At 37.4% G+C, this 21,872-nt stretch overlaps 1 protein-coding gene across 7 annotated transcripts in view; it reads left to right on the top strand.

The window, feature by feature from the left end:
- CDK19 (cyclin dependent kinase 19) overlaps positions 1-21,872 on the top strand; it is a 226,907-nt gene that overhangs the window by 167,692 nt on the left and 37,343 nt on the right. For all 7 annotated transcript variants that reach the window (XM_033234887.1, XM_033234889.1, XM_033234890.1 and 4 more), the window contains 2 exons: positions 1,727-1,837; positions 4,683-4,823. In XM_033234887.1, coding sequence (XP_033090778.1) covers positions 1,727-1,837; positions 4,683-4,823 — 252 coding nt within the window. The remainder of the gene's footprint in view (positions 1-1,726; positions 1,838-4,682; positions 4,824-21,872) is intronic.

Genomic DNA, 21,872 nt, shown 5'->3' with positions numbered 1-21,872 from the left:
TGCAAAGAGAACATATTTTGCATAGGGAATAAAGACAAACTCTTTAAGTTCATCAATATCAAGGAGTTAGAAAGAAGGAGACAGTCATTGTGCCTGGGGTGAGGTCTCTTACCAGGGTCTAAGTGCTTCAAGGCTGGCCATGGCAATGGGGTCATTAAAAACAGGGTTTGCCAGAGCCAGAGAACATGAAGTGTTCAAAATGGCAAACTCTCTAGATTTGGGGAGGCCAAGGCAGGCAGATCACTTGAGGTCAGCAGTTCGAGACCAGCCTGGCCAACATGGTGAAACCCCGTCTCTACAAAAGATACAAAAATTAGCCAGGTGTGGTGGCACACACCTGTAATCCCAGCTACTCAGGAGGCTGAGGCAGGAGAATCGCTTGGAGGCAGAGGTTGCAGTGAGCTGAGATCGTGCCTTTGCACTCCAGTGTAGGCAACAGAGCAAGACTCCGTCTCAAAAAAAAAAAAAGTTACTAAAGTTACTAGAATGGGTAAGCAATTTATTTTTCTCTGCCTCATTGATCTATTTATATGTCTGTCTCCCTTACCACATTGTGGGAACTGAAGACATGAACTTTAGCTGTAGTGGAAAAAGCATGGGCTTTGCAATCAGGCAGATCTATTTAAGTCCAAACCCCTTCTCTTTCTAGCTATTTGACTTTGGTCAAGTTATTTTTATCACACTGAGCCTTGGGTTCTGTGTACATCATAAAATTGTTCTAAAGATTAAGTGAGAGAAAAACATTTGTATATAATCATCTTGCACATAGAAAATATTCAAGGGACGTTTTCTTTCTCTTTTTGCATCTTCCACAGAGCTTTATATTTAAAAGTTATTCAAAATATTTATTAAATTGAATATGTTTCTCTTTACCTATGAAATCTGAACCCTGGTTAAGGACAGCCTGAGGCAGGCATATTTCTAAGGCTTTTACCTTGAGCAATAATGTCATTGTTGCTAAATATTTTATCAAGCAGCTGTCTGTTATGCGCAAAGTGCTGCTTCTGCTTGCTGCTCTGGTTTATCTTTCCTCCATATCATCAGAGTCCAGCTTAAAGCTTTTACTTTGTGAAGTCCTGTTCCTTTTTTTCTGTTTACAGAACCTGTTCTCAACTTCAGTTGTTATAAGTGGGCATGACAGTCCTTCCCTTAAACTCACTACTCTTCAAAAAACCCTCAACCACACACTCTAGGGATGGATAAGTATAGGGATTGTTAAATATCTTTCCTTGTTTTGTCACATATTTCTTGAGCACCAGTACTGTGCCCTAGCACAGTATTAATACATGATTAGATATAAGCAGTATTAATACATGATTCCTGCCTCCCAAGAACAGTTTCTTTAGTAAAAAAGATATGCATGTACAAAAATATAATTAATTATTTAATGATATGATATTATTTGTTTGCTGTTTTACATTTACCATTTAAAATCATATTTTTAAAAACACATTCCTGCTTTCAGTCTCTGACAAGAAAGAAAGTAAAACAAAACAAAACAAAACACATACACCCATGCACATGGAAAAAGGATTGGAAAGATATGCACCAAGATGTTGACAGACCTTATCTCTGAATAGAAGTATTTTGGGTGGTATTTTTTTCTTTCATTTTGCTTACCTGGATTTCTAGATTTTCAGAAATTTCGTTTTGAAGCTATAAGACATTCATCATTTCCCCCTCCTTGCTAACACAACAGTGACCCCTCTCTTTCTTTTGCATTCAGCTTTTGCGAGAATTGAAGCACCCTAATGTGATCGCATTGCAGAAGGTGTTCCTCTCTCACAGTGACAGGAAGGTATGGCTGCTGTTTGATTATGCAGAGCATGACTTGTGGGTAAGTATAATCTCACTGTATTTCTAGGATTATTTTATGTAGGTATGGAGCATATTTATATAAAACATATATTGTTAATGCACAGAAAGGAAAACTTGCTCTGTTAGCCATACTTCAAAGTAAATATAAACATAAATGTTGATTTTGAAGAATTTAAGCAATAAACTAACATTTTACTGAGGAGATAGGATTTATAGTATTTAGAAATTTTACTTCAGAAAGATTTTAATGAATGGGAGACTATACTTTTTTTGGGGGGGGGCGGGGGGCGGCAGGGAGGGAGTTTCGTTCTTGTTGCCCAGTGCAATGGCACGATCTTGGCTCACCACAATCTCTGCCTCCCAGGTTCAAGCGATTCTCCTGCCTCAGCCTCTTGAGTAGCTAGGATTACAGGCATGCACCACCATGCCCGGCTAATTTTGTATTTTTAGTAGAGACAGGGTTTCTCCACGTTGGTCAGGCTGGTCTCGAACTCCCAGCCTCAGGTAATCTGCTCACCTCAGCCTCCCAAAGTGCTGGGATTACAGGCATGAGCCACCATGCCTGGCGGGAGACTATACTTTTATGCAAGTAATTAATGGCAATTTACTAATATGTATAGTGAAGATTAAAGATGTTTTATCAACGTATGAAAGAAGCAAAAAATTCTAATTCCTATCTTTTCAAATTAGGTATCAGAACATTTAAACACTTTTATCTGAGGAACTGCTAAAAGTTACAAACTTCAAATCTGGCAATAAGTTCAAATTATGGATAATTAATTTAGCACCACTATGCCTGGCTAATTTTTCAAAAATGTTTTATAGAGACAAGGTTTTGCCGTCTTGCACAGGCTGGTCTTGAACTCCTGGGCTCAAGTGATTTTCCTACTTGGCCTCTCAAAGTGTTGAGATTACAGGCATGAGCCATCACACCCAGCCTTGTTTGTTTGTTTGGTGGTTGGTTGGTTTGAGACAGGGTCTCGCTTTATCACCCAGGCTGGAGTCACTGCAGCTTTGACCCCCTGGGCTCAAGTGATCCTCCTGCCTCAGCCTCCCAAGTAGCTGGGACCAGAGGTGTATGATCACACCTGACTAATAAATTTTGATTCAATATAATGTGGTTTATCGTCTGTATAAGTTATAAATCTCTTGAGGAATAACTTTAACAGACTCAGGTCTTAAAGAAACTTTCAGAGTGTATGCTCTTATAGCAGATATGGACAAGAATTTCCAGTGTGTTGTTTTCAATTCTTTTCATGGATATTCACAGACATTGTATTTTCCCCATTTTTCTATATTTCCCTATATGTCAACCAAGGCTTACTTGATAGTGTATGTACTTTACTTTGAACATCAGTGAGGTGATGAAAGAAGATGATGTAGTACATTGGAATAGTCAGGTCCTGTAGAACTGTACTGTCCAATACCATATTTCAAAATAAATATAATCATAAATGTTGATTTTAAAGAATTTAAGCAATAAACTGACATTTTACTGAGAAGATAGTATTTGTAATATTTAGAAAATTCACTTCAGAAGTATCTGAAGTACACACATTGATTTCACCTGTTTCTTTCTTTCTTTTTTTTTTTTTGAGATGGCGTTTCGCTTTTGTTGTCCAGGCTGGAGTGCAGTGGTGTAATCTCGGCTCACTGCAACCTCCGCCTCCTGGGTTCAAGCAATTCTCCTGCCTCAGCCTCCTGTGTAGCTGGGATTACAGGCATACGCCACTACGCCCAGCTAATTTTGTATTTTTAATAGAGACAGGATTTCACCATGTTGGTCAGGCTGGTCTTGAACTCCTGACCTCAGGTGATCCGCCTGCCTTGGCCTCCCAAAGTGCTGGGATTACAGGTGTGAGCCACCACACCCAGCCTCTTTTTTTTTTTAAATGTAGCTGTTAAAAAGTGGAAAGTTATACATGTGGTTCCCAGTATATTTCTACTGGAAATCACTGCTATAGTATAAACTCTAATTTTCTGTTATTTCTTAAAATCAAATCAATGTTATTACTGAACAGTTTATAAAAATAAGAAAGCTGTATAAATAGCTTAATAATTTTACATACCATTTGGTCATCTTAAAGTTACTGGAGCACTATTGACAATTTCATCAGTATTGTTTGCATAGTGTTTTGATGGTCCTCAGTGTCCATTTTATGTTTTGGACAGAGGCAGGAGTGGAGTGGGGATGGAGGTGGAGGTGGGAGCACTGAGGGGGCCGGCAGCATTTTTTCCCTTTCAGTACAATATTTTTATAACCCACAATATTTATGTGGATATAAAAATTTGAATATGATGATCCAGTTTTATTTATTTTAGTGGGATTGAATTTCCTATTTTTTCTCTCTCCTCCTTTTTAGCAATTTCATATATAACATTGACTCCCAGGAATATATTCTTATTTATTCTGTGCCAAACAAAGATGGAAGTTTTCCAATAATTCAAATATACACCTGATCAGTGATGTTACCCAAGTGTACTAAGTGCTAACTGTTTATAGAAAGTGAAGATTTACAGTTTTTCTTCCTTTTTTTAATCTTTCATTCTGTCAGTAGAGAATATAATACTCTTCTTAGGTAGCTGTTTCAATATCAGTCCTTTTTACCTTTTGGTCCTATTTAATGAAAATCGTAATGGTTTCAGTAAATTTAGTCATTATAACCCCTCATAACAGGGTCACATTCACCCTCAAAATAGATTCAGTTTTGGTTGAACTTATTATTTGAATTATTTTTCTTTGTGTCATTATTGGCCTTTAATAAGTAATTTTAAAATATAGAGCATTTATTACAGCATTGATTGTGTTTTATTGGCATAGATATTAGCAAAGACTATATTATTATGTTTTTTTTAATTTTTAGCATATTATTAAGTTTCACCGTGCATCAAAAGCAAATAAAAAGCCCATGCAGTTGCCAAGATCTATGGTTAAATCCTTACTTTACCAGATTCTTGATGGTATCCATTACCTCCATGCAAATTGGGTGCTTCACAGAGACTTGGTAAGTATTTTTCTTTTAAATTCATCAATATGTTTTTCCCTCCTCTTTTAAAAAATTTATTTTCTTCTTGGTACCATTATAATAAAACATTAATTATAGAAAAACTTGAAAATACACCTAAGCAAAAAAGAAGATAAAAATCACCCATAAACCTGTAATCAAAAGATTAATACTATTTAACATTTGGTGTATATCATTCCATTGTATTTATGCATAGCTGTAAAATATCAGTGTGATTTTGAACAAATGATTACTGTGCAATTTTAATGGAGTAGTCACATGTGAAACATGCACATTTCAATCCAATTTGTTCTTCATATTATTGCTCATTAGTAAAAATGTAATTAATACTGAGTTCTCATTTTTCTTTCCCTTAAAATCTAAACTGAAATAATGACATTGCATCTAGTAAAAAGAATGTTATCAATATTAATAAACAAATGAATAAATCTAACAGGTGGTATATACTTATTAGGCAAATTAGCTGCAATTTTGTGTTTGATTTTACTTTTTTATTCAATATACATGTAACCATCATTTACTGATATCTAATTATATTGCTAGGTATTCATCTTCACACTGTTGTTATTTTAGTTTATGTTGATGCAAGTTTCTTTTGTTTGTTCTTAAGAAGATATGGTTATGGAATCGCTGTAATTCTCATTTGCTCCTCAGTTTATCATCAGAGATTTTATTTTGCCCCCACAAAGTGATTTCATGATCTTTTGTTTCTTAGGCTTTTGAAAATTCTTGGGATATCATAGGGATACATGTAGGTAAATTCCATTTTATTAACTGATGAGAAGTGTTTATTGATGAAAGGATCTAGTTAGTATCCCTTGGGACCTTGTCAGTCAGGGCTACTTATCTGACTTTACCATGTCTTGCTGTAACATTGTATAAATTGGGGTCAAATGATAGTGACCACAAAAGATGCATTTACCATATTAATAGGAGCATTTCTCCTTATCTTTTTTTTTTTTTTTTTGAGACAGAGTCTCACTCTCTCGCCCAGGCTGGAGTGTGGTGGCACCATCTCGGCTCACTGCAGCCTCCGCCTCCTGGGTTCAAGCAGTTCTCTGCCTCAGCCTCCCGAGTAGCTGGGATTACAGGCACCCACCACTATGCCTGGCTAATTTTGTGTGTGTGTGTGTTTTTTAGTAGAGACTGGGTTTCACCATCTTGGCCAGGCTGGTCTTGAACTCCTGACCTCGTGATCCACCCTCCTTGGCCTCCCAAAGTGCTGGAATTACAGGTGTGAGCCACCACGCCCGGCCTCTCCTTATAATTTTTAACTGTAAGATTCTTTGAGGCTTCCACATGTCCACTTTACTATTAGCTATGAATCAGCATGCTTTAAAATGATTATCGGGCTGGGTGTGGTGGCTTATGCCTGTAGTGTCAGCACTTTGGAAGGCCGACGTGGGTGGATCACTTGAGCTCAGGACTTCGAGACTGGCCTGGGCAACATGGCAAAACCCCATCTCTAACAAAAAATACAAAAAGTAGCCAGGTGTGGTGGTGCGCTCCTGTGGTCCCCGCTATTCGGAAGGCTGAGGTGGGAGGATGGCTTGAGCCTGGGAGTTGGAGGTTGCAGTGAGCTGAGATCACTGCAAACTCTGCCTGGGCAACTGAGCCAGACCCTATCTCAAAAGAAACAAACAAAAAGATTATTGGGTACATGATGTTGTTCTAGATCATGAGAAGAACTCTTTCATAAATGGGCTTTTAGATTTTAATCTGCCGTGCACTTAGTGAAACATATGCAGGTTATATATTTGAGGTTATGTTCATCTTTGAATCATTTATCAAAATTTTTTATTGAAGATTAATCTATCTGAGTTCCTCTCTCGTTTCATAAAATTCTATATTTTGTTCTAAACAGCATAGCTTAACATATTTTATTCATGATATGGTCACGTGAATGTCCACTGATAGCAAAATTTAGTATGCCAGGACTCAGTGTCCTCCCAATTCGGATTTGCTGCTGCTTTAGTGTCCTCTCTTTTGGTTATGGCACCATCTTCATCCTAGCCTAGAAACTTCTTTTACCTCTTTGCAGACCCTTCTTTGCACTCCACATCCAGAACTTGTCAAATTCTTTCAGCGTTGTATCTAAAATATGCCTTGCATTCATCTATTTTCATCTCTAGTCCTCATTCCTAATTCAGGCTTTTATTACCTCTTTCTTGCATTGTGATACTAGCCTCTATACTTTCCCTATACTTTGAACAATCTCTTTCCCTTCCAGTCCACTTTGGACCTTGACTAACTAGTAGTTGGATCTTGACTGACTACTCAGCTCCTGCTCAAGAACTTTGAAATAGTTCCTCATTGCTTACAGACTAAAACTCTACTTCCTCATTTGGCTTTCAGAGTTTTACTAATTATAGCTTTAACTGCCTTTAAAATTGTTCTCTATCCCTGTCATCTTTCATGTATACTTTACTACTGAACTATTGAGTGTTCCCTGTCTCCTTCTGGTATTTCCTGCCTTAATGGCCTTTATTTCCCCTATCTTAAAACCCCTTACCCCATCTCAACATATTCAAATACCCTCTGTCTTTCAGGGGCCCAACACAAATGTTAATTAAACTTACCCTCATATCCATGTCTACTTGGAACCAATCTCTTCTTCTTGTTGGTTCCTGTTGTACTGCATCTTTACTTCTCTTATGGAATTTATCTATTAGTATTATAGCAGTTTTAGAGATCCCTTAGAACATCTCCTAGCCTGTGAACTTCTTGAGAGAGCAAGGTCTATGTCTGACTCTTTTTGTTCACTACTGCCCCTGTACACAATAGATGTTGAGGAAGTATTTCCTCAGTGAATGAGTATCAGGGAGAATAGTACTGACATTTTGGGGATCAGGCATTTGAATACACTATCCTCAATGAACATTTTTTTTTCTTGTATGTGTAAAGCACAGAGGGATGGGAACAACACAAATATGACCATGTCAAAGACCTTCTCAAGGAGCCTTGAAGAAATATGACATACACACAAACAATTACACTATAAGATAGATGAGAGAAAATGTGATTGTAGCTACATGAGAAGTACAGACTAAATCTATGCAAGATCAGAAGAGCTTCTGAGTGGGGGATAAGGGTAAGTTTCAAAGAGCAGGTTGCATTTGAGCTGGACTTTGAGGGATGAGTAGAATTTAAATAGAGACTTGGGTGATGAGGGTAACCTAAGGGAGTTTGGAATGTAAAAATTCTGAGGTAAAGAAGCACTTGGATTATCTCAGAAAGGATGTGCAGTTCTGGTTGGCTCAAATATGGATAAACTGAATTGCAGTAGTGTGAGGTTGTGCTCAGAAGGTATAGGTTGGAGCCTGCTTGAGTTAGAGAGTTTTCGGGGTCTACAGTTAGTGCACACAGAATGATTTTTTTCCCCCACTAGAAAAGCCACCACTGATTATTATTACCTCATCAATGGCATGAACACAGTGTTGAAAATGCATTCTGAGTCTGGTTCTTACATAGTATAGCACTGGTTTATATTTTACCCACACATTTACTGAATGCCTCCAACTCCTCAAGTGAATAACTCTAATAAGATTTGAAATTTTGAACTGAGTGGGCGTGGTGGCTCATGCTTGTAATTTCAGCACTTTCGGAGGCCAAGGCAGGAGGATTGCTTGAGCCCATGAGTTCAAGAGTAGCCTGAGCAACATAGTGAGACCCTATCTCTACAAAAAATAAAAAATTAACTGGGTGTGGTGGTGCATGCCTGTAGTTTCAGCTACTCAGGAGGCTGAAGTGGGATAACTACTTTAGCCCAGGAGGTCAAGGCTGCAGTGAGCCGTGATTGTGCCACTGCACTCCACTCCAGCCTTGGGCAACAAATCGAGACCCTGTCTGAATAAAAAGAAAAAGAAACTTTGAACCAACAGGAATCTAGTCTGATAGCCTCTTCAATTCTTGATTCACTAATCTTGAGTCCTGATATCTGTGCCATATTGTCATGGTTTTGCCAAAGTACTTTCAGGAGTAGATTTAAACTGTATGCTTGCTTTATAAATATATTCTGTAGTAGATACAGAAATAGAAAGTATATCAAATGTGAATATGGTCTTAAAAAGAGGATGATGGAGACATTTGAAAAATTCTGTTTTGTGAGCTTAAGAGTTGCTGTTGTAGTCAATGACTAGTTTCATTTTTCTTAATGCTTCATTTTCTATTGCTGTAAGAAATTTGGCTTTACACTATTTGTTAGTCACAACTGAGTGCTCACCATCTCTAAATTTCATTTGATGTGAGAAACCTGGAAAATCCATACAATTAAATGTGTTAGAGTAAATATAAATTTACAATATAATATAAAAAATTTAAAGTAAATAAAAGCCAGTGTTTTGGACATCACACACAGAGGCATTACATCATCATAAAGGTTGGTGTTTTTCATTATGATGGATTTTATATCTAAATCAGTATTTTAATTATGTCATTTGAATCCTAGAATTTAATACAGAAATAGAGAATGTAAATAAAGTCACCAAAAATAAAATGAGGAATTGCTTTAAAAGGAAAGGAGAAAGAGAGCTAAATACGTTCATCTTGGCTGAGAGACAGTGAAATAGAGGCATAAGTCTATAAATATTTGGAACTTGTAAACACCAAGGGAGAAAAGATATATTTTAATTTTATAGCAGGATATAGCTAAGAGTAAGAACATGAAATATAGGATGACTCATTTTTATGGGATTACTATTTTGGTAGATTGGAAGAATGCCAAGATATAGTTTATCTCTTTTTCAAAATTATGAGCTTCTTGAGAGCAAGGTTCATAACATCTCACAAATTTTTGTAGTTCCAGCATTGGCATATTGTTTGTGCTCATAAGTTATTTGAATTGAATTTCAGCAAGGCATCTGGCAATTTCACATTATTCTTCAGCAATGATAGAGAAATGCTGGCTAAATGATAATATTATTACGTGGATTTATGACTCCTTCATTTCAGAATCTTGCTACTAGATCAGTGATAGAAACTGAACTATCAGTTAGACTATTTCTTTTTCATTATTGTATCCCAGAACCTAGTACACAATAAGCACGAAGTCTTTATTGAATGAAGGATTTTAATGAATGCTTTAGGTCCCCAACCCTAGCTCTGTCTTTTAAAAAATGTGTGTGGAGGCCAGGTGCAGTGGCTCACGCATGTAATCCCAGCACTTCAGGAGGCGAAGGCAGGCGGATCACCTGAGGTCAGGAGTTTGAGGCCAGCCTGGCCAACATGGTGAAACCCCATCTCTACTAAAAATACAAAAATTAGCTGGGTGTGGTGGCACATGCCTGTAATCCCAGCTACTTGGGAGGCTGAGGCAGGAGAATCGCTTGAACCCCGGAGGTAGAGATTGCAATGAGCTGAGATCGTGCCACTGCACTCCAGCCTGGGCAATAGAGCGAGACTCAGTCCCAAAAAAATAAAAAATGAAAATAAGTAAGTAAATACGTGTGGAGTTTCCATCCCAAAGCTCTTTTCACTTAGTGGGTGAATTTGCAGTCTTTTGAAGTCTGTAGACACAAATAAGTATATGGTCTGCAAACATGGTACAGTGTATCAAAATTTTGTGAGATCCAGTTGAGAGAGAAAATATCTCTCGTTTCACTATCAGAGTTGAGGAAGCTTTTAAATGATATGTGGGGCTAGCTGTGATGGCACATGCCTGCAGGCACAGCTGCTCAAGAGGATAAGGTGGGAAGATACCTTGAGCCCATGCGTTCCAGTCCAATTTGCGCAACATAGACCTTGTCTCTAAAAAACAAAACAAAAATTAAATGATACCTGGATCCTGTTAATTGTCATTTTTTTATTTAGTGGAAATGCAATGAAGAAAATGCAAAAAGTCCCCACCTTTCGTATATAATTTTTTCATGTGTATAAGTTACGTGGATGATACGATCTAGGGGCAGTTCTGGTTGGAAAGAGCTAACAAATAGTTATAATGTACTAGTTATCTCTTCCCTTTTAGAAACATTGTTCAGTGATTTTCAGAATTCAAAATATGTTTCCTAATTTTCCCCTCCTCTCCCCTCCCCTCCTCTTCTTCCCCTCCCTGCTGTCGAACCACAGGTTTAATCCACTTAAGTTCAGAGGATGTGTTCAATTGAGGTCCAGAATTTATCACTTTGAACATACCTAGACACTTCCATCTTTTTATGCAGTCTGAGGCCTGTGCTTATCACTAGTATTAGTACTTTCTTATTTCTATATTCTGCTCTTTTGTGTAAAGCAGAGGCAAAAATGCAAAGACAATTTTAAATAATGGCAAAACATTGTTTTCCAAGGCTGGTATTTCTGCTGAATTGTAACAGCTAGCCAAAAGGCATTGAAAGGACACCATGCAGAAACATGAAAAAGACCCTTAGCTAAAGAGAGTGAAGACATCTCTGTGTGAAAGTCTAATACTATGTATGCAAAAGTCAAAGACCACCCTCTATTTTCACTCAGCTGTAAGAAAAATGCTGTACTATTCATCTTTCTGAATATTTGATTAAAATAAGTGCTTAGAAATCTCTGCATACAGCATAGCTTCTCTTCGTAAATTGTCTGACAATGAGATACAGCAGGTCTTTAATTTTGTCTCTGCGAAATAGGGCCTGATAAGGCAAAACCCTCAAAATCTTACTGTAATCATCATATCAGCATTTTGCAGGCATTTAATATTATTCTCTAGGGTTTTAGCCTTACTTAGTCCTTAAGATATAGAAACTTTGAGAACCTACACTTTAAAAAATTATTTCTAAGATTTTGATCCTTAAGCCTCAGTTTACTCATCTGTAAAATGGGGAATACTGAGAAGTAATTTATGTGGTTATTGACCCTCAGTTCCACCAGAGTTCCTGAATGTAGCTCCAGAGTTGCTGAATATCTCCTCATTTCCTTTCTGCAGAAGCTTCTATACATTCTTTCTTGATTCTGCCAGTAATCCAAAGATACCCTTTCTTTAACCTCTTTTTTCCCTGAGAATGTCTGTCATCTCCTACTCTTCCTTGCCCCTTCAGCTTTACAAAGCAGAGATCTAGTGTAAATACATGAAACATGCCTCCTGGTGTTAAAACAAAAAAGTAGGCTATGTTTCATCCTGTTTATATTTAAATATTACAAATATTTTTGCCAAGTCTTCATGTTTAAAATAAGGAAGTTTTTAAAAAGCTTGATTAAATGAGATCACAATTAGCAACTGCTTCAAATGTACTTTTCATTCTTCTTGAATGATATATTACTAAGACAGGCTTTGGAGGTAACAATTCCATGCTAGTCAAATGACTTAATAATTCGTTATTTTTTATTTGATTTATCAGTTAACATTCTACTTAAAGAGGATTATGACAAGAAGTAGTATTTCTTTTAATATGACTTAATCATTCTAATTGCTTTTAAAATGCAGAGTTAGCAATCAAAAAGCAAAGTATGGCCTGGATATCTTCTAACCTGCTATTTTAGGTGATTTTGGACAATTGCAAATCTTCCCATACTGAAGAATCATACTAGTGTTCCTGCCAGTGACCTCTGGTTCCTAACAAGTTCCTTAAAGCTGAGTCCTTGATAGTCTATGGCTCAGCTGTTCATGTCTGCAGTCTGGAGGCCTTTGATGGTAGTGATGCCATCCATGCTCCTGTCTTGCTGCCTCTACACAGGCCTTGTGAAGATCAGACACAATGTTTCTTACAGTGCTCTGGACGTGGTGACACACACCTTACTGTGTAAGAAGGTAATATTGATGTCTTTTCTAGACATGGGCTATGATTTTTCTTTTTGGCATGACAGTTTTTTTACCATCTGGGTTCATAGCCCTGTAGTTGGAGCTTTCAACAGAGTCCTGCACATCTATCTGTCAGTTTGAATTAATGCTCCACCAGTTATTCCATAGTTAGAGGGTACATACCAAGAATCCCTCTTCCAAGAGGGCCAGCTTTCAAGGAGCCATGGTTTGACTCACAGTGACATACAAAGTCTCTTAAGGTTAATTCAGGGACAGGGCTCATTTGATAATCACTGACTTAAGCATAAAATTTTAGTGGCCTGTGCTGACAAATACATGTATTAAGAAGACTGTTTACCAAACTAACTTCATGGTCACTAGGAGGGTCTAATTAAGATACATCCCACATTGATAGCAATACCAGGAACTAGTTGAGAACCAAAGGCTACAGACAGAGCCCCAGTACTTTGAGGCCTTTGGCTATTACTGAAGAATCAATTTAGGCATGCTATTTTATTAAATTAATTTTATTGAGGTGGAATTTATATACAGTAAGGTACACCCATTTTAATTACAAATTGATGAGTGTTGATAAATGTATACCTGGGTAATTAACACAACAGGTATTCTATTAGACTAGCAACATAGGTACCTTATAAGAATAAGGGAATCTTGATTCATTTTACCAAGAGATTACATATGATAGTTATTTTGTGGGATTATATTCTCCACTAAGCACACATCAGGTAGAAGTCTTCTATAGGGAGGGCCATAATCAGTTACTGCTCATTTTCCCAGGGTGCTGTGGCTCTCACAACTCTGGCTTGGAATGCATCTCTGAGAGAACTGGGTCTTCATCTGGACCTGCTACTCTCCACACAGAGTGAACTTGGTCAAGTTGTAGGTCTTTCACTTCTCTGGCCTCTGTTTCTTCATCAGTAAAACAGGAGGACTCAGTCTGAGAATTTCTATCTCTGACATTCTTAATTTCTCATGATAATGAGACCAAATTATATGATTTGGATGTGGGTATTCCAGACGTAAATAGAAAGCTACTCTCTACCAGTGTTGCTTCTCTAAGGATGAATTGTACTCGTTAATGAACAGGAATAAATCTGAATACCGTTGTAGCATTATTCCTGCCATGGATGTTAATGTGGAATATATCTTGATTATACTCGCTTAATGACCTTGAAGTTAGTTAGGTAAATAGCCTGCTACATACACTTATTTGTTTTGCATTGAACGTTTTATAATTGTTGCTTTTTATTGGCTCTTGTTAGAGAAAAAGAAAACCTTATCTCTGTTGTTCAGGCCGGTAACTACTCCTGAAAGACAAAGAAATACATTGTTAACTGTTGGCAGTGTTGGGTTGGCAAGCATTGTTTACTGTGAATACCGAAGTTTGATTAACATGGGTGTTACATTACAGATACTGTTAGACCAGTTTAAGCTAAAATGAAATTAATCATAGCATTTAATACTACAGGTTTCTCCTGATTTACAGATAGCCTACATCTAGTTGTAAATACATAATTTGAAACTGGAAAGGCATTTTCATTAGAAATAACATTTTAAACTAGTTAAGAGTCTCTGAATAGAAAGACCTATTTAGCCTACAGTGTACCTACAGTTATGACACTAATGTAATTATGGAACCTAATTGTTATTTTAACCATTTATTTATAACTGGATTTCTGTGGGGGGAAGTACTGGTTTACAGACTTAGAATATTTGCATTACAAACATATTTGGCTTCTTAACATGTACCAGACACTATGCTGGGTACTGGGAATACAGAGTTAATAAATACAATCCCTTTCCCCAACGAGTACATGGTGGGGAAGATTCAACAAACATAATCATAAAGCAACAAGGTTTACAAAAGAAATTATGAGGCCGGGCGCGGTGGCTCAAGCCTGTAATCCCAGCACTTTGGGAGAAGGAGACGGGCGGATCACAAGGTCAGGTGATCGAGACCATCCTGGCTAACCCGGTGAAACCCCGTCTCTAGTAAAAAATGCAAAAAACTAGCCGGGCGAGGTGGCAGGTGCCTGTAGTCCCAGCTACTCGGGAGGCTGAGGCAGGAGAATGGCATAAACCCGGGAGGCGGAGCTTGCAGTGAGCTGAGATCCGGCCACTGCACTCACTCCAGCCTGGGCGACAGAGCAAGACTCCGTCTCAAAAAAAAAAAAAAAAAAAAAAAAGAAATTATGAGGTACATGCAAGGATCAGCTAAGCATAAGGTACTGAGTACCTTGGACGATTCATACTGAGCTGAATAGGAAAGGATTCATAGAAATTGGTAAGGTGAAGAGAGGCGGGTCAGGGGAGCATCCCAGGCAGAGGAGTATGAATAAGGGCATAGAGAAGAAAGTACAAGCACTTTATATTACTGGACAAGGCAAGAAGTAATAAAAGAAGAGGCAGGAGAAAGAGGACCAGATTATGGTGGATCTTAGTTGTCCTGTTTAGAAGTGTGGATTTTTCCTGTGTCCAGTTTCCTGAGCTGGTCAGGTTTTTGTTACAGACAGACCACTCAGGGCTATGGAGAGCTGGTTTGAGGACTTAGGGATAGCAGCCTTATCAGGTGGTTGAAGTCAGCTGGTGGGGAAATAAAGAAGGCCTGAACTATGACAGAGGTGATCCGAATTGAGAGGAGGGGAGATAGTCGACAAAAATGTAGGATGTAAGTAGTCAGATCTGAGGATTGGTTAGATTTGAGGGAGAAAAGAGAGCGTCAGTGCAAGTTCAGACTTCTGCTGTTGTTGACTTTGTGACTGAGAAAGGATTAACCAAAAAAAGAGGCAGTTTTGACAGGGAAAAGTAAAAATCTAGTTTGGACAAGTTGAGTTTGAGGTGACTGTGGTGATGGTCAACATGCAGTCAACATATCTCTAAGATATATGGAAGGTTAGAGACCTAGAGGTATAGATTTGGGGGCCATTAGCATATAGAGGATTTTTTTTTTTTTTAAATTTATTTATTTATTTATTTTGAGACAGAGTCTTGCTCTGTTGCCCAGGCTGGAGTGCAGTGACACAAACTCAGCTCACCACAACCTCCGCCTCCTGGATTCAAGCGATTCTCCTGCCTCAACCTCCCAAGTAGCTAGGACTACAGGCACATGCCACCATGCCCAACTGACTTTTGTATTTTTAGTGGAGACAGGGTTTTACTATGTTGACCAAGCTGGTCTCGAACTCCTGACTTAGTGATCCACCCACCTCGGCCTCCCAAAGTGCTGGGATTACAGGCATGAACCACCGCGTCCAGCCTATAGAGGATTTTTGAAACCCCAGAATAAAGTAAAATAATAACTTTTAAAAACCTTTATTCAAAGTGAGCTTGGCATGTTTTGAGGTATTTATTCTAGTTTCCTTCAACTTCTTTTCTTTTTTCTTTCTTTCTTTTTTTTTTTTTTTGAGACAGAGTTTTGCTTTTATTGCCCAGGGTGGAAAGCAATGGTGTAATCTTGGCTCACCATAACCTACACCTCCCGGGTTAAAGTGATTCTCTTGCCTTAGCCTCCCATGTGACTGGGATTACAGGCGTGCACCACCACGCATGGCTACTTTTTTGTATTTTTAATAGAGGCGGGGTTTCTGTTGGTCAGGCTGGTCTCGAACTCCTGACCTCAGCCCGCCTTGGCCTCCCAAAGTTCTGGGATTACAGGCATGAGCCATTGCACGCAGCCATCTTCTTTTCAAATTGGGAACTTGCCTGTCAGAGGACACTCATACCTTACCCCATAGCTGGATGGATTATGAGTACAAACCATTGGCAATTTAGCTCATTCACTTAATTGTTTACTCATTCAGCAAATATGTAATAAACACAGTATGTACCTAGTTCTCGGCGGACATATAAAGTTGTGACAGAATGATTCTCCCTGCCCTCTAGGAAGTTGCAATCACAATGATCAGATTCTCTATATTTTAAATCACCTACTGTCTAATCAGTGAAGTTGTTTTAAGGGGTAAGCAGTTATAATAGACTAATGCTAGTAGCCAATAACTGTTTGCTTAAGAAAAAAAGAAGAAGCAGACATAGATTTTACTCTTAGGTAGTTCTTTGCCCTATTTGTTACAGTGCAGAATCTTATTTGTTCAGGGTAAACTATGAAGAACAGTGTAAAGAAAGGAGCATGAACTGAGGGTTTTTTCCTGGGAATGTACGTTTGTATCAAATATGAGGAAAGTTGTGTCACCACTAACAATATTTAAATAAAAGTGTGGTTGTAGCCATTAATATCAAGCCTGCAGTGTTCATTGTTTCAGAAACTAGTCCGATTGATATTCTGATTGTCTCTGTTCCTGTTACTCAGGATTGTAGACAATTGTGTTTGTCTTTTTCTCTCTTTATTGGTACTGATAAGAGTCATATTATGAGTTTCATATTTTTGTTCCAAATGTCCTGGGGTGGGAGAAAGCAAGTGTAGTAGAAAGATTGTATATCTTTAGGCTGTGCTACTCATAATGTGCCAATTAACTGAAATATATTTAACCCTGTGAAAAAATTGATTCTGTAGAAGGAAAAAGCAAATCTGGAGTACATGTAAAGTATAATGAATATAAATTCAAGCATTAACTAAATTCTGCTAAAATGCAGACATTTCAGGAATAGCTTCTGAGTAATCATGTTACTTATCACATTATTTCCCTGACTTTTGCCTTTAAAATACAATTTAACTAAAATGAACCCTGGGCATTGGTTTATCTATCTGATTTTATTGCCGATAACTTAAATGCGAGGCATCCAACTCTTGCCATTTCTACTGTTTCTATGGTAACCAAAGTGTGCAAACCCAGCAGTATCACTTTCTTTCACAGCTGGCATTTTGTGTTCACAGTAAGAAGAGGAGTTTTAGTAAAGCATAGTCTGTGTTAATTGGGATGTAACTAGGTCAGAACAATTTTGGTATCCTTTCTTCATCTTTTTAGGTTTTTTATGTGGGTGAAGGTGTGTATGCATGAACTGTAGTTTTCTTTCTTTTTTTAAAAAAAATATATACTTTCACTAAAATTAATCACTGTTTGTCTTTTGAAAATTAAGCATAACATCTGCAAACACAACTTAGTATAGAATCTTGAGGATTGGATGGAGTTGCCCTGAGACTTGACCCATAGCCTTGTATACCCTTGAATATTTCCATTAAGAAAGATGAAATGATGGATATGAAAATTCTTTGAAAAATTAAACACACTGTGATGGTGATTATATTGTTCATTTGTATTTTAAAATATCAAGTTTCATATTTTGAAACATCATTCATATTTTGAAACATCGAGTATCTTGAGACCTTAGCATTTATTTACTTGTTCTAAAGGGAACAGGCAGTCCCAGTAAAGAAATGCACATTTAAAAATGACTTCCCTCTGCAATTCCAGGTCTTCACTTGACCACAGGAGCCCTTCTCTGTGGTTACTGCCCAAGCTCTAGGTTCGGTTCTCAAACTACAAAAGAGCTCATAAGCTACTACTCCCCTAAATGATGTCACTGCCTCTGCCCTCACCTCAGACTTTACGTGGAGAGTCCACACTTAGAGCTTCCATAGGCTTCAAGTATGTTAAATCAAAGGTATTCTCTACTAACTTCAATACTAGAAAAGAGATATTCCTCTTTTCTCTCTTTGTGTCTTCATTCCATTGTGTTACTCATATTCTCTGTTTCGACATAGAGTGACTGCAAGAACTTCTATCAAGAGATAGCTGAGTGATCTAAAACCACCTCCTGTACTACTTGCATTCAGCAGCTTATAATCTGTGTTCATTTACATGAAGCAATTTTTGCTCTCAGATCTCATACTTCGTAGTGTTTTTATCTTACTATCTTTGTTTTTAAAGGGTTTAAGCTCAAACTTAAGGAATGAAAAATAATAAAAAATAAGATAGCTTATTTGATCATTTTACAATTAAAAACATTGTCATGTCCCCCAGAGATCCCATTCTCACTAAGGCTTTCAAAATTGTCCTCTAAAATCTGCCTTTACCTTTTCCCCATTTATTTGGATCTCATTTACTGTGTCTGACTTCTGTAAATGCACAGAAATTATTTTTTCAGAATCACTTGTGACCCACTTGTTCATTCCAAAGGCCTCTTCTCAGCTTTCATTATGTTGCACCTGATGGCTACTTCTTCCTTTTTAGGTTCTCTTAGCTTTGAGAACCCTGTGCTGTCTAGGTTTTCTAACCTTTTGTTTTCTTTTTTATCTTATGTATTTATTTTTTATGTTTTTGGTTTTCTTACCTTTGATGTTCCTTCACAGGATCTTTCTCTTTTTTTCTTTATTTGTTTTTTGTTGTTGTTGTTGTTTGTTTGTTTGTTTTTTGAGACAGGATCTCGCTCTGTTGCCCAGGCTGGAGTGCAGTGGCGTGATCTCAGCTCACTGCAACCTCCACGTCCCAGGTTCAGGCAATTCTCCCTTCACAGAATCTTTCACTGACTCTTATTCCTCCAGCCTCCCTTTATTCTCCTTTGCTTCCTTCTTTTATTTATTCTTTCTTTCTTAGACTGAAGAAGCTCAGAAATGCTAAATAAACTAAAACTGTAGTTAAAAATCTTTCTGAGAAAACATCAACCCCAGATGATCTTAGAGGCAGGTTCTCAAAATTTTCAACTGATTGTTTTGATATTATTCAAACATTGTCAAATAATAGAGAAAGGGGCAATGCTCCAAACATATTCTAGAAAGCCAGTATAATCTTGATAGCAAAAGCAGACTAAGTATGAAAAAGAAAAATTTCAGGCCAACCTCACCTGTGAGTATAGTTGTAAAAATATTAAAATACTAGTAAGCCAAATCCAGGAATACGCGTGTATTTTTTTTAGAGATAGGGTTTTTGCCATGTTACCCAAGCTGGTTTCAAACTCCTGAGCACAAGCAATCTGCCCTTCTCAGCCTCCCATAGTGCTGGGATTATAGACTTGTGCCATCGTGCCCAGCCTATTTTTATTATATGTTTTAAAATGCCATTTCTCTAATTATAAGCAATACCAAAATAGACAAAATCAAACATTATATAAATATTTAGTGTACTAGAAGTGATAATCTCTTCAAATCATCTGCCATCAGAAATTGGGCAGAAGGAAAGATAGATAGATAGATGGATAGATAGATAGATAGATAGATGATAGACGGATAGATAGTACATCGATTTCAACTGTTTAAAAATTATGGGAAGACAAGATAATATAACAAGTGATGCTAATCCTAGTCATGTAAAACCCGAAGTCTCTCCAAGTTGTGTGATTCTGTATAACTGACAACCCCCTTCCCAACCCTTTGCCTGACCTCTCAATTTCTGGTCCTTACTCCTTTTCTCACATTGACCTCTTTGCTCTTTCTCTCATTAGCCAGTCTGCTAGCTCACCCATGTTTTTCCTAACTGCTCTTAACGCCATGACCTTGCCCTTGCCCTTGTCCTCCTGCAAACCTTGTAGCAGTAGCAATCCTCCCCAACTGCCAAAGCAAAGGCCAGAAGGTGCTCAAGAACCTGCCCAATTCTGGTACTAAAATGACTTGGATGAAAACAGAACCATTTGAAACAGCAAGCAAGCCCTTCCTTGGGTTTCCTCTCTTTATAATTACCATCTCTGTATCACTCTATTTTTCCTGACCCCTCCTATTCTCCTTAGTCTTGTCTCCAGTTCACCAGGTATCCCCTCTTTTGCTTCGGACCTTGCAGCTTGCTACTCGCTCTGCGAGGACTGTCCTTCCCTTAGACACCCAGCTGACTCAGGTCTTATCCCAAATGTTACCTTCTCAAAGAGGCTTTCTCTGAAGAATCTAAAATAATGCTTAAATAATGCTGACAATTATACCCTCCCAACCCACTCCCAACAATGCCTGTCTCCATGTCTTGCTTTATTTTTTGTCTCTGTTATCTTCTTATTATATGATACATATACAAGAATATTTGGAATATTTATGGATGTTACAAAGCATAAAAATACAGTAAACTGTTGCCTTTCACTTTACCCAGTAAGTGGAAGGTTACCAGTAGCAGGCTTATGTTTATGTTTCCCCCATTCTATCCTCCTGCCTCCTCCCAAGAGGTAACATATATCTTGGATTTTGAATCTATTACTCTCTTCTACTTAAAGAGCTGTCACATTTTTATAAGTGTCTAGACAGAATATTCTTTAGCTTTGTCTGGTTTTAAGCTTTATGAAATGGCATCCTGTTCTGTATAGTCTTAAATCTTGCTTTTTTTTACCCAACAAAATGCTTCTAAGTTTTGAACATGTTTTTACATTTATTTGTAATCCAGTGATTTTTTTATTGCTATAATAAAATTCATTGTGTGACTCTACCAGAGTTTTAAAAAAAATTACAATCTGGCATTTTTAAAAATGACATTACTGATTCCAAGGCTATATACAGTTGTTCCTTTTGCAAGGTCATGCCAAATTGTTTTCCAAAGAAGTTGTACCAACAACTATTCTGCCACCAGCTATGTACTGGAATTCTGACTGATCTGCTTCCTATTCAGTATTCTAAATTTTGAACCCATCTAGTAGTATAAAATGGTATCTCATTGTGATCTTAATTTATATTTCCCTCATTATTGATGAGGTTGAACATCTTTTTATATGTGTATTGGTTAAACCTGTCTGTGCTTTAGTTAAATGCCTGTTCAGACATTTTGCCCGCTTTTCTATTTTGTCGTTTTTCATATTGACTTGTAGGAGTTCTTTATTTTGGATATTGAATCTTTGTTGCTTATATGTGTTGTGTATATTTCTGCCAGTTTGTGCTTTGTCATTTATTTGCTTTATCTTTTGATAATTGGAAGTTATTTTAATATAGCCAAATTTATCAGTCTTTTCTTTTATGATTAGGGGGTTTTTTTGTATCTTGTTTAAGAAATTCTTCCCTAACTTAGGATCAAAAAGATGTTCTATATTTTTCTCCAAAAGTTTTAAAGTTTTGCTTTTCACATTTACCTTTTTAATCTGCCTAAAATTGATGTGTTTATGGTATGAAGTGAAGATTCATTTAATTGATTTTTTCCACATTTGGAAACTTGTTGTACCAACACCATTTATTGAACAGATCCTCCTTTCTCTGCTGATCTCAGGTTTCCCTTCTCTTGGTATCATGATTCCATTGAGGGTCTCTGCTCTATCCCACTGATCAATTTGTTCCATAGGAACAAAATCCCTGGTGGGATTTTGATTGAAATTACTATAAATGGAATTTACAGATAAGTATGGGGAGAATCGATTTTTTTTTTCTGTATTGAATCTTCTTATCTATATACATGGGTTAATTTATTTAAGATTTTTAAAATGTCATTTAAGATTAGGTTTCGGCCAGGCACAGAGGC

Source organism: Trachypithecus francoisi, unplaced genomic scaffold (assembly GCF_009764315.1).
Source record: "Trachypithecus francoisi isolate TF-2019V2 unplaced genomic scaffold, Tfra_2.0 Lachesis_group15, whole genome shotgun sequence".
Taxonomy (NCBI): Eukaryota; Metazoa; Chordata; class Mammalia; order Primates; family Cercopithecidae; genus Trachypithecus; species Trachypithecus francoisi.
This window is presented reverse-complemented; position numbering and strand designations above follow the sequence as displayed.